Source organism: Kogia breviceps, chromosome 19, assembly GCF_026419965.1.
Source record: "Kogia breviceps isolate mKogBre1 chromosome 19, mKogBre1 haplotype 1, whole genome shotgun sequence".
In the NCBI taxonomy this organism is placed as follows: domain Eukaryota; kingdom Metazoa; phylum Chordata; class Mammalia; order Artiodactyla; family Physeteridae; genus Kogia; species Kogia breviceps.
The window spans coordinates 27486341-27499804 of NC_081328.1; the positions used below are offsets into that span (position 1 = coordinate 27486341).

A 13464-nucleotide genomic window follows, 5' to 3' on the forward strand; every position below is an offset into this window, starting at 1 on the left:
AACCCGCGCTCCCTGCGTCGGCAGGCGGACCCCCAACCACTGTGCCACCAGGGAAGCCCTACTCTGGTTTTGTGTAGACTATTTTCTCCATATAAATATCCTCCTCTCTTCTCTTGGCCATTTCCATGTTGTTCTCCACCTCAAACTTAGGGTAAACCTCACTTTCACTACGACGCTTTTGTTTCTAGCACTGGTCTATTTGAGAGCTTACGACGTGCTCAGTGCAGACAACGTTCCGTGATTAAGATCCAGGCCCTGCTCACAGGGCAGTACGTGAGCACTGCTTACACTGCCCATGAATGCCCCTCACGCTGCTCAGGCACAAGCTCATTCCTGCAAAGCCATATCCCACACTCCCAGAAGCACAGCACCGGGATTCCCTATCCTGGGAGGAAGGCGGCCATGTCCAGAACTTGTTCCTGATCTTTCTGAGTGCTCACCTGTAGGCACTCTAAGAACACTGAGGTTAAAGTAGCACTGGAGGAGGGTCGGAGAGGGCGTGCCACTGCTCACCTCTCATATCCAAGGATGGCGTTGTTCAAATCCTCATTCACCTGAATTAGCTCAACAGTGACATCTTCATTCTCCACCACCACGAGCAGGTCCATGATCCTCTCCTGCATCTCCCGACCTGTCTTATAAAGTTTCTGTCAAAGAAGGAGAGAGGTTTCTTCTTCAATGCTAAAAAAAACAACTGATTTGCCGATCTGTATACTACTGTGACCACCTCCACACTGAGTCACCTATGGGAGATTACCAAAGTATTTAGCCAGGGACAGCTCATCCTTTCTCTATGAAGGATATCAGAACAATATTTTCCTCTAAAAATCAAAACGGGCATCATAAGGACAATAATGTACACTGCATGTAATGCTGGACTAGAAATCAGAAGTGGTGTACAGGAATTCTAGGTTTACTACTTATTAGCTGTGCTGTGTTAGGAAAAAAAAAATCTCTTGTTTTCTAAATCTGTTTACTCACTTGACAAGTGAAAAATATACTACTTGCCACATCTCCTTCAAGGGGTGACAGAAAATCAAATGAGATGTGTATAATGAGGAACTATATAACTATAAAGAACTACATAAATATAAAATGCTATTGCTATTTGTGGTAATACAAGAAAGAAGTAGTTAAAATGCATTTATAGCAGTATAATTTTCTTGTTATGTTTTACTTAAACATGTAATGTTTATAGTTACAACATCACGTTCCAAGGTAAACTGAAGCAGGATTAAAAAACTAGTCATCGGGCTTCCCTGGTGGCGCAGTGGTTGAGAGTCCGCCTGCCGATGCAGGGGACACGGGTTCGTGCCCCGGTCCGGGAAGATCGCACATGCCACGGAGTGGCTGGGCCTGTGAGCCATGGCCGCTGAGCCTGCGCATCCGGAGCCTCTGCTCCGCAATGGGAGAGGCCACAACAGGGAGAGGCCCGCATACCGCAAAAAAAAACAAAACAAAACTAGTCATCAATGCCATTTTTATTTGGACTGCCTGGAATCACTGTATTACACAAGACTCCGCTCCCCAAACCAGCTTTTTCTCATAAGCATCAGAGGCACCTACAGCAGATTTACTGATTCAGAATTGCCTAGGCTGAGAGTTTGCGAATTTACATTTTTTAACAAGCATCTCAAAGTGTTTATGTACACTGATATTTGAGAACTGCTATCTTACAACTTACTTTCTCTTAGGCAAACCTCCAGTAAGCCTGAGGAGCATAAAACTGGTATTAATATTCCTTCAAACCCACGCTGGCTAGAATTTGTCCATGTAATAATACATTAACATCAGGCAAGAACACAGGGAAGCTCCCCTTTCAAAATGAAAGCAGCAGAACTTGCTAAATTATAGCACTATTACAGTATCTGATATTTTCCCTCAAGACAGACAGACCATAAAAAAAAAAAAGACAGACCTGCTGAAAAACTTACACTTCACAAAACCATTTAGAATCTCAAACAATCTATCACAAGACTTCCAACAGAAAATCTCTAAATAAATAAATCAAACCACTACTAGCTGGCATTTAGACTCAGAGGTAAAGGCTACCATACCTCCACAAAATCTTAACAGAAGTATTCAGAAGACAGAAGAAAAGGGAAAGGAAAAATAAAAGTGAGACAGACAGATGACAGACTCTAGGTTTTCATACTCACATTGTGCAACCAGAAAAACTGTCCCTGTTCCTAATGCTGTGGTCACTGCAGCAGTTGGTAAACTTTTTCTTAAAGGTCCAGATATTAAATATTTTCTGCTTTGTAGGCCACAAAGCCTGTGTTGCAACTACCCAACTCTGCCAAGGTGAGAGTAACCACAGACAATATGTAAACAAATGGGTGTGGCCATAACCTAGTAAAATGAAGTCAGGTGGTTGCTACATTTGAGTCACTTATGGTCCCCTGATAGAGCACAAAGAGAAAAGACTTTAGACTCAGTGGACCAAAGGTCTCTCCCATCTACATACCTGATACGGGATATGGTTAAAACTCAGCCTCAGTTCAGTTTTTATCTATAAAACAAGGATAACAACCATCTTATAGGGTTGTTGTCAGAACAGAAAATGATGCAGTTGAAACCCACGTACGGCATACAGGGTAGTCAATGAATGTATTATGGTTGCCTAAGGAGGTGTCACTAGCAGCTTAACTAGCAAACTAATATTATACATTCCTGGGACTTCCCTGGTGGTCCAGTGGGTAAGACTCTGTGCTCCCAATGCAGGGGGCCTGGGTTTGATCCTTGGTCAGGGAACTAGATCTGGCATGCATGCCACAACTAAGAAGTCTGCATGCCGCAACTAAGAAGTCTGCATGCCGCAACTAAGACCTGGTGCAGCCAAAATAGATAAATAATTTTTTTTTTTTTTTTTTTGCGGTACATGGGCCTCTCACCGCCGTGGCCTCTCCCGCTGCGGAGCACAGGCTCCGGAAGCGCAGGCTCAGCAGCCGTGGCTCACGGAGCCAGCCACTCCGTGGCATGTGGGATCTTCCTGGACCGGGGCACGAACCCGTGTCCCCTGCATCGGCAGGCGGACTTTCAACCACTGCGTCACCAGGGAAGCCCAATAATTTTTTTTTTTTTTAAAGGGAAAAACTAAGAAGCATTTGGTTATAAACCCCATGATGAACAAGAACTTTACCTCTGTTCTGCGTTAGTGTACAGAACAGTTCTTCTTGCTCACTGGCAGCCTTGCTAGAACAATGTCAAGATCAAGGAAATACAATGGCTGTTAGATGCCTGTGACAAAAGTAGAAAGTAATTTGAAATGAATTTGCAGCCAACATCAACAGCCCCCGGTCACATGAAGACTGTCCCTTTGCCCTCTCAAGAGACAGATGGAATGGAAACATGAAAGGAGCACCACATTTCTAAGCAGGTTTGCAAAGCAGAATTTGAAAAACCTCTTCAAAAGCCAGCCCACTCTGATCTTTGCAATTGATGTCTGTCTCAGAGAAGGGCCAAGCCACCTGGAAACAGCACAGATCAAGTACCATGGACCAAAAGGACGGGTCAGAAGTTCCCCACAGCAGGCACCTGCAGGGCTGTGGATGTGGGGAGCAAGGGGGCAAGAGTTAAAATACGGAGGAACAGTTGCTGGTGCATATGCCCATCAGAGGCCCTGGAATCGCCTCCCTTTACACCATATCAAAGCCCAGGCAGGCGTCTAAGCTAAAGTGATTTTAACAATCAATTCAAACGTCTTTGGAGCAAAACAAAAAGGAGCTCATTAAGAGCTTCCTCTTCTGACATCCAGATGGCTCCCACTCTTTCCCAGAGCATTCAGGAATTAAGGAAGAAGATTCTTCCACACTTTCAACTTCAACTGCAATTGTCCCACATTCACCAACACAGGTCAACTCGATAAAAAGAAAAACAAAAGTATCTGAACATATCCCTGGAAGAAATGTGTTTGCTTAACAGCCTTCTCTGGAAATAATATGTCTGGCACTACTGCTATTACACATCTCCTCTCTCCCAGGACCTCCTACCAAGACAGCAAGAGACCCTGAGAACGTCCCTATATACTCAAAACCAAAACTGCCCCCGCTCACCACGAAACCAAACATTCCTCAGCACAACTTGCTCATACAGTTTCTTCTTTCTTTTACAGGCCTCTGTTGCATGAATGACAAGTTAACTGTTAACATAATCCTCCAGAAAATCATTAACTTCCAACTCTTTTTTCCCAACTAAATAGTGTAAACGTCTTCAGTAACTCCTTAGCCCTTCTTTTGCCCTAAATCATTAATTCTTCAATAGAGAATCAATCTATTCAACTTAACAGACATTTGATAAGCTCACTCAGTACACAAAACATACACTCTAAATGTGCATAGCTGTATGGATCTATACGTAGAGGTCTTGGTTACTGCCTTCAGGTTGCTTCCACTCTAGCTCAGGAGCTAATATATACCCACGTGAACAGACAATAGGTTAGCCACCTATGCTAGAAAGTCAGTCCTGGGTTCAAAATGAGAAACAAGTGCTATACTGGATAGAACACAGCCTCAGGAGGACAAGGTTCCCACTCCAGCTCCATCACTCACTTGCCACTGTGTGGACAAATCATTCACTTTCTGAATATGTAGCATCATCTGTAAAGGGAGAAGGTCTTAATGGCATTGAAAGTCCCTTCTACCCTTAACACCTTACAAGTCTCTGAATGGGAAAGACAGTAAGAGTGGTCAGGGCAGATGACTTTTTATTTTACTCTCAGGTTTTTTTTTCTCAACTGGTTACCAATTATTCATTCTCACAGGACCAAATTTTAGATTCACATGATTTGAAACTTCTCTAATAAGTTAGAGTAAGGCTGTTTCTAGTTGTGCTTTCAAAATTGGAGCTCACTTTATTCTACAGAAGACTAAAACATCCTCTTCTTTCATTGTGCTACTGCGTCTCGGCAAAAACAAGACTAAAATGGGACGTGAGCCACTCAAGGTAAGATTAAGATGATTCAGAGATAAGTACACAACGCCTAGAAAGCAAATGCAAGAACGTGCAACAACATTTTATTACTGTGACCAGGATACTTCTAACTCATCGCAATACTCATAGACTAGATGTGGCCTCAGAATCTTCGCACACCACTCTGGCAAGCTAAAAGAAATCCTGTCTCTGCCCCTAATGAAGTTCAAAGTCCAGGAGCAACATAGTGGTTGGGAAAGGTGTCTTTCACCAAAATAGTTTTATTGCCTAAGAATCGAACAAAGAGAAAGGAGCTCTGAGAATAAGCAGGGCTTCAGGATCTAACCGCTCAGCACGGATCGGAGGAACAGATAGGGGATTCCAAATAATTATACCAGATTTCAGACAGAAGGAAACAGACAACGCATTTCAAATAAACAGAACAGCTGCCAGAAGGTATGCACCAACAGACAAAACAGGAAATGCTTTTAATGTTAACAAACTGCATATAAGACTGTGATCACTGGTAAAGTATATGTACAAGAAGAGCCGAGAAATTTGAGCAGAGACTTTTCCTACCGGCTGCACACCTTTCTTTTGCCTTCCAGATCCACCATCCATACTCTCTGCCCTGCTGTGTGCCCTGGGGGCTGGTCTGTAGCGGGCATACCAGCAGGTCCCCTGCCCTCTAGCTTTTGACTGGGTTCAGCCCACAGGATGCACAGGGAGGAAATGGGAGGGCGAAGGAGAGTTAGGTCTGGATATTATCTTCATTCCTTCCACCAAAGGCACCACTACTCTCAAGGCTGCCTTCCTCATATTCTGCCCACTGGGTTCTGTCAAGTTTCTTCTTGCCTATTTATGCCTAGGGGTTTTAGCTAATAGCCCAGGGTAACAAACTTGCTCCTGTGGTTTCTCTGAGCCCTGTGGTATCTCACTAAATAAACAGTACCTTGATTAAATTCTTCTCAAGTTACCCAAATGGAACATGCCATCTGTTTCACTGGTAAGCCCTAAAAGGCATGAAAACAGAGCAATTTAAATAGTATGATACCAACACAGGGATAGACAAACAGATCAAACCAAGAGAACAGCCTCTGGAAAGACATTCTTGCATTAGAATATAGAATATGATAAAGAGGTATTTGAAATCAGTGGAGAAGGTATAAATTGTTACTAAATGTTATTTGGACAACCAGCCATATAACTGAAAAAGATAAATGAAGGGAAAATTTCTAACTGATACCAAGGATAAAGATTTTAATTTTATTTTTAAAATTAATTGATTAATTAATTTTGGCTGCATTGGGTCTTCGTTGCTGCGCACAGGCTTTCTCTAGTTGCAGAGAGTGGGGGCTACTCTTCGTTGCGGTGCACAGGCTTCTCATTGAAGTGGCTTCTCTTGTTGCAGAGCATGGGCTCTAGGCGCACGGGCTTCAGTAGCTGTGGCACGTGGGCTCAGTAATTGTAGCTTTCAGGCTCTAGAGCACAGGCTCAGTAGTTGTGGCACACAGGCTTAGTTGCTCCGCGGCACGTGGGAACTTCCCGGACCAGGGATCGAACCTGTGTCCCCTGCATTGGCAAGCAGATTCTTAACTGCTGTGCCATCAGGGAAGTCCCAAGGTTTTAATTTTAAACCACATAAAATCAAGGGAAAATCCATTAATTTACTAAAGATATTTTTGTTGAATGATTACATTGGCAGCACTGCTCTGGGAGCGGAACCTGAGCAGTAAACAGGACAAAGCCTGTGAAGCATCCATCCGAGGAGGCAAAGATAGCTGCACAAACATGCAGGAAAAGCATCAGTGTGCTGGGCTGAGAATGAAAAGGGGGTGAAAAAGAAAGTGCCGACTTTAGACTGGGGAGCCAGTGAAGACCCCTCTGAGGAGGTAACATACTAAGTTGGAATGATGAGAAAAAGCTGGCCATTAGAAGGCAGGGGAAGCATGAGAGTCAAGGGTGAAACAGCTCTCTGATAAGAAGGAACTCAGTGTGTCCAGGGAATAGGAAGGTGGTCACTGTGTCTGGACTGAGGACACGTGAGCTATGGAAGGAAAGGTGGGCAGGAGCAGACTGGGAGAGGTTTTGTGGCCAGAGTAAGAAAGTTGGGTTTTATTCCAAGTGTAATGGGAAGCCATTGGAGGGTTTCCAGCAAGGAACAACATGATCTGGTCTACCTTTTAGATAGCTATAGAGATGCTCAATATCATTAGTTATTAGGGAAACGCAAATCAAAACTATAGTGAGATACCACTTCACACCTACTACGTAGCTAAAAACCTCCAGAAAACCACAAGTGTTGGCAAGCAAACGGAGAAATTGAAACCCTGTGTGTTGCTGGTGGGAATGTAAAATGGTGCAGCCACTGCGGAAAAAAGTTTGGCAGTTCCTCAAAAAGTTAAAGAGAGTTTCTATATGACCTGGTGATGCTACTCTGAGGTATATACTCAAAAGAACATAGGTATTCAAACAAAAACTTATACATGAATGTTCACAGCAGCTATTCACAATAGCCAAAAGGTAGAAACAACTCAAATGTCCATCAACTAATAAATAAATTAAAAAAATATAGTATACCCATACAATGGAATATTGGGCCATAAAATGTGCTACAGCATGGATGAACCTTGAAAACATTATAGTAAGTGAAGAATCATATTTTATGATTCCATTTATATGAAATATTCAGAATAGGTAAATAAATACACAGAAAGAAAAAGCAGATAACTGGTTGCCTGCGACTGGGCAAAGACAGGAAGGGGGAGAGATTGCTTAATGGGTATAGGGTTTCCTTTGGGGATGATGAAAATGTTCTGGAACTAAATAGAGGAAATGGTTACACTGTGAACATGAATCCCACTACACTGTACACTTTAAACTGTAAACTTTAAAATGATTAATTTTATGTTTTAACATAAAATGTAATGTTTATGTTTTTAAATGTTTTAACATTTTTATTAATGTTATATGAATTTTACCTCAATTAAAGAAAAAAAGCTATATAGTTTTTGATTTTCAACACAGCACTGTACTCAATATCCTGAAAATATTTTTGACAACAAAATACCTAAAAATATTGGATACAATATAAAAATATTTTAATGTGCATGCCTAAACTTTCAAGAAAGCATGAGAAATCCTCAAAGGCTAGTATCCAAAGATGTGAGAGGCAATAAAGGCACAAGGGCCCGAAAGGCACCCATCTGTCAATCTCTAATAACCCTGAGAGGCAGGAGACAAAGCCTGGGGCCAGAACAAGGTATTGAGATGCAGCTGGGACATCTGAAGGGCTACCAAAATAAGAAATATACATATTGATCTTTGCCCCCCCAGTGCTGACAGAGTTCCTAAATCCCTTGGAACTTCCTGGCTGATAGAAGCACCTTTTGTTCTGATGAGGCAACTCTTGATGGGCTCCTGGATGGGGGCTGGTCAACAGAAAGACTACAACATGATTAGAAGCTTGGAACTTTTAGCCCTATCCTCCAACCTCCGGGTATGGAAGGGAGGCTAGAGATGAGAGTTAACTGATCATGCCTACTTGATGAAGCCTCCATAGAAATCCATGAACTTTGGGGTTCGGAGGGCTTCCGGTAGGTGAACATACCCATGTGCTGGGCAAGGGGTACACCTCAACTCCATAGGGACAGAAGCTTCAGTGTTTGGGACCCTTCTAGACCTCACCCTTTGTCCCTCTTCACCTGGCTTTTCATCTGCATCCTTTGTAACATCCTTTATAATAAACCAGTAAATATAAGTAATTGTCTCCTTGAGTTCTATGAGCCATTCACACAAATTATCAAACCTGAGGAGAGGGTTGTGGGAACCCCCAGTTTATAGCCTGTTGGTCAGACGTATGGGAGACTTAAACTTGCAAAGGGCATCAGAAGTGGGGCAGCCTTATGAGACCGAGCCCTTAACCTGTGGGATCTGATGCTAACTCTGGGTACTTAATGTCAGAATTGAATTTAATTTTAAGACACCCAGCTGGCATCAGAGAATCAGTCAGTGTGGGCAAAAAAACCCCATACCTTTGGTGTCAGAAGTGCTGGTTGTGAGTAATACAAAAAACAAAGTTTTTCTTTTGTTATATAAGTTAAAAAGTTAGAAAAAGCAGCTCAGCCCCACAAAGGAAAATGGCAAGGAGAAGGAGAAGCCTCACTTTGGAGGGAGAGAAGGAAACTACGTATTCTTCCTGAGAATTCTAACAGCCTTTCTGCATTATCATCTCTAGGGATGAGACCCTCTGCCGTCAAAGTTTAAAAACCCTAGTGAGTGTTTTTCTTCTGACTGCTGAGGTCCCATATTCTCTTGGAAACCACAAGTTATTTGAAGTCCTTTTTCTCTGGTCTTATTAGTGACACTGGAAGCTCCCTGCTCCTGGAGGTATAGTGCTGGGACAGCAGAAGACAGACTCATGTCCAAGTGAGTACCTAAGGCCCATCCCATCTTACTCTGATTCTGAGGTTACTATAGGCTTCTTCTGAGGAAAGCCACACTGTAAGGGTCTCTCTCTCCTGGGGCTGTGTGTACCTCAGTTGGCTGATCCCACCTACATTACTGGACTCTGAATATTCTCACTCTTCCGGTCCCTTGATGGTCTGTCTAGGCTCTCCTGTAATCCTTGGAATTTATTCTTATTTTCATATTTTGTCTGTCATTTCAAAGGGGTTTGGGGAAGAGGAGGTAAATTATTTTAACAAGCTAAAAGAAAAAAAGTGGTTATTAGTTAATTAGGGGAAAAAACAGTGTCTGTTTCACAACTATCACAGTGGGTTTCAGATACTTTTAGTACTTCTTTACAGATAAACTCTGTAAGCCCTGTAATGCTCCTGGGCCCTCAATGCCTCCCACCTTGCCCACTACCCCAACTCTGATGACCCCCCACCAGGCTCATGCTGAAGCCTCCAAAAGCCCCTGTGGTTACACGGGGAAGCTAGGCAGGAAGCCAGCATTATCTGGGGGCCCTAACTCCACTAATCTGTAGATTTTACACCAGGGGTCCCCAACCCCCAGGCCACAGACTGGTACCTGTCTGTGGCCTGTTAGGAACTGGGCCGCACAGCAGGAGGTAAGCAGCGGGCAAATGAGCGAAGCTTCCTCTGTATTTACAGCTGCTCCCCATCACTCGCAACCTGTGGCTTATGTTACTACCTGAGCTCCGCCTCCTGTCAGATCAGTGGCGGCATTAGATTCTCATAGGAGGACGAACCCTACAGTGAACTGCACGCGAGGGATCTAGGCTGCCCGCTGTATATGAGAATCTAATGCCTGATGATCTGAGGTGGAGCTGAGGCAGTGATGCTAGCACAGGTGAGGGGCTGCAGATACAGATTATCATTAGCAGAAAGGCTTGACTGCACAGAGACCATAATAAATCAACTGCTTGCAGAATCATATCAAAACTCTATCAGTGGGCTTCCCTGGTGGCGCAGTGGTTGAGAATCCGCCTGCCGATGCAGGGGACACGGGTTCGTGCCCCGGTCCGGGAAGATCCCACGTGCCGCAGAGCAGCTGGGCCCGTGAGCCATGGCCGCTGAGCCTGCGCGTCCGGAGCCTGTGCTCGGCAACGGGAGCTCCGCAACGGGAGAGGCCACGACAGTGAGAGGCCCGCGTACCACAAAAAAAAAACAAAAAAAAACAAAAACAAACTCTATCAGTGAGTGGAAAGTGAAAACAATCTCAGGGCTCCCACTGATTCTTCATTATGGTGAGTTGTATCATTATTTCATTATATATTACAATGTAATAATAATAGAAATAAAGTGCAAAATAAATGTAATGTGCTTGAATCATCCCGAAACTATCCCCCCACCAGCCCCAGTCCCTGGAAAAATTGCCTTCCACGAAACCGGTCCCTGGTGCCATAAACGTTGGGGACCACTGGTTTACACAGTTGTGAGAAAACCTCTGAAAAAGGACAAACTAAAGAATTACTTTATTTCTCCAGTCTATCTTTGTTGGTTTCATTTTTAGATTCCATCACATTATTTTATTTTATTTTATTTTATTTTATTTTATTTTTTTTCATCACATTATTTTAGATTGACCATAGTGGGACAGGATATTGTGACAGAAGAAATATATATTTGGTCTTCATCCCCAGTTCCTAGCACAGAGCTTCTAAAACCCTGGGAATTTCCAGAGCAGTAGGATGAGAGAAGCATCTTTTGTTATTGATAAGAAGCCCCTTTCAACCAAGCCTGAGTTTATGCTAATGAGGTGATTCTTGGAGGACGGGGGCTGGCTGCCAGAGGAACCGACCCTGTGATTAGAAGGTTGAAACTTGCAACCTCCAGGAAGGGGAGAGGGACTGGGGGTTGAGTTAGTCACCAGTGGCCAATGATTAAATAAATCATGCCTCTGTAATGGAATCTCTATAAAACCCTAAACTACTGGGTTCAGAGAGCTTCTAGGTTAATGAACACATTCAGATTCTGGGAAGGTGGTGAACTCCAACTCCACGGGGACAGAAGCTCCGGTGCTCGGGACCCTTCCACACCTTGCTGTATGTATTCTTTGTTAACAACAAAAAACGTCACCTGCCATATCAGTAAACAAAGGATGTTGCAGCCATCAAGCCATCACATTACAGCCTCCCCGATGGTGAGCCCTGAAGGAACTCAAGATAGGAAAAGGATGCCCACCATCTAGCAGTCAGCCTCTGCAGCCACCCCCCAAGAGTGTACCCGGAGGAAAGTGAGGATGAGAAAGCACAGGATGCTGGCCCCAGATAGCTGAAGTGTATATCAAAGGAATGACTTCAGTGAGCCCAGACTCCTGTATCTGTGCAAACATAGAAAAGCACTAAATTCTTTAACTTGAGATATCTGGTTTTCTTTCATTAACAGTAATCTTTTGATGTTCCAACTACCTGGTCTTTGTTAAAAAAACTCCTATATATCCTGGCTCCTCCCTTGCTTCTTCAGAGTAGTGCCTTAGAGCTATCTGAGAGGCTGTGTCTTGAGCTTAAGTCTTCAGTTTTGTCCACCAAATAAAACATAATTCAAAACTTTTAGGGACTTCCCTGGTAGTCCAGTGGTTAAGAATCTACCTTCCAATGCAGGGGATGCGGGTTCGATCCCTGATCGGGGAACTCAGATCCCACAAGCTGTGGGGCAACTAAACCCACGTACCACAACTAAAGAGCCCACATGCCACAACTACTGAGCCCATGCACTCTGGAGCATGCACGCCACAACTAGAGAAGCCCACTATGAAAACCCAGCACAGCAACAAAACAAAACAAAACAAAAAACTTTTAGGGTGTACATTTTTTCACTTGACATCTTCATCTGGCTATCATCTGTACCCTTTATAATAAACTGGTAATAGTAAGTAAAGTGTTTCCCTGGATTCTGTGAGCCATCCTAGCGAATTACTGAACCTGAGGAGGGGATCACGGGGACCCCCGATTTGATTTGTAGCCAAAATGGGACAGAAGTGTGGGTAACCTGGGGACCCACTACTTGTGACTGGAGTCTGAAGTGGGGGCAGTCTTGTGGGACTAAGCCTCTTAACATGTGGAGTCTGTGGCATCTCTGGGTAGCTAGTGCCAGAATGATTAAATGTGAGGGAAAAAACTTCAGACCTGGTGTCTGAAGTGCTGTGAGTAGAGAAATAGTTTTCTTTTATGAGGTTACTTAGATTACAAGAAAAAGTTCAAATACCTGTCAAAAGAATTTAAAAACAGTGCTCCCCGCACCAGCTCTCTATCTGTTACTAACAAAAAGCATTGAGAGAAAAATAAAGTTACACATTCAATAGGCCCCATAAACAAACTGACCTGGGGCCAGAACCATTCAACTTGTATTGGCCATGAGTAGTGTTCTAATGTTGATTTACAGCCCAAGTCTCTTTACTATTCAAGGCAACACACAACCCTAAGCTCTGGCATCAAAACAGCAACCAGCAAATCAGCATTATCCTTGCAAAAGTCAACCAAACATCTGTACCCTAAGACTTGGACACAAAAAGGCATTTCAGTGCACTCCAGGATGGCATCAAATAAAACTGGATTCACATATTTGAATGGGATGTTTCAGTGTACATTTTACTGAAGGACTGATTGTTTGCCACAGATGGATAAAAACATGAGAGAAAAATCCTATCACTTCATTTGAGAGCTCTGAAAGGCTGGGAAGACTGTGTGGAACTAGGAATATTGCCATGTCCATTTTTGAAAAATATTATCTGCCACATACCCTTTTACTTTGATATTTACTTTTTAAATTTTAGTTTAACATGCTTGTTAACATCATGAGTCACAAAATTTATATCTGTGAATGCCTTCGATTGTGGAGTTTTTAAAAGGGATTACTACATAGGAACTCTATGATTAATTTTCTTTTTAATCTCCTCACAACTTGGATGTATAAATGAAGAGCTAAGCTCTTATCTTAGCTCTTCATTTTATCTATATAGAAACTAAGTCCAATGATAGTAAATGACTTGCCCAAGGCCAGAAACCATAAGAATCATTAGCAAAATGATATCATTACTAAGTAAAATATCTTAAAAATAATATACTTAAAACCACTGATCCAAAAT

At 43.0% G+C, this 13464-nt stretch overlaps 1 protein-coding gene across 7 annotated transcripts in view; it reads right to left on the reverse strand.

Annotated features, from left to right (window-relative positions):
- Window positions 1-13464, reverse strand: part of TOM1L1 (target of myb1 like 1 membrane trafficking protein) — a 54899-nt gene that overhangs the window by 21337 nt on the left and 20098 nt on the right. For all 7 annotated transcript variants that reach the window (XR_009332498.2, XM_067020484.1, XM_067020483.1 and 4 more), the window contains one exon: window positions 514-647. Coding sequence is in view for 6 of the 7 variants with exons in the window: in XM_067020484.1 (XP_066876585.1) it covers window positions 514-647 (134 nt within the window). In the remaining variant the exon portion in view is untranslated. The remainder of the gene's footprint in view (window positions 1-513; window positions 648-13464) is intronic.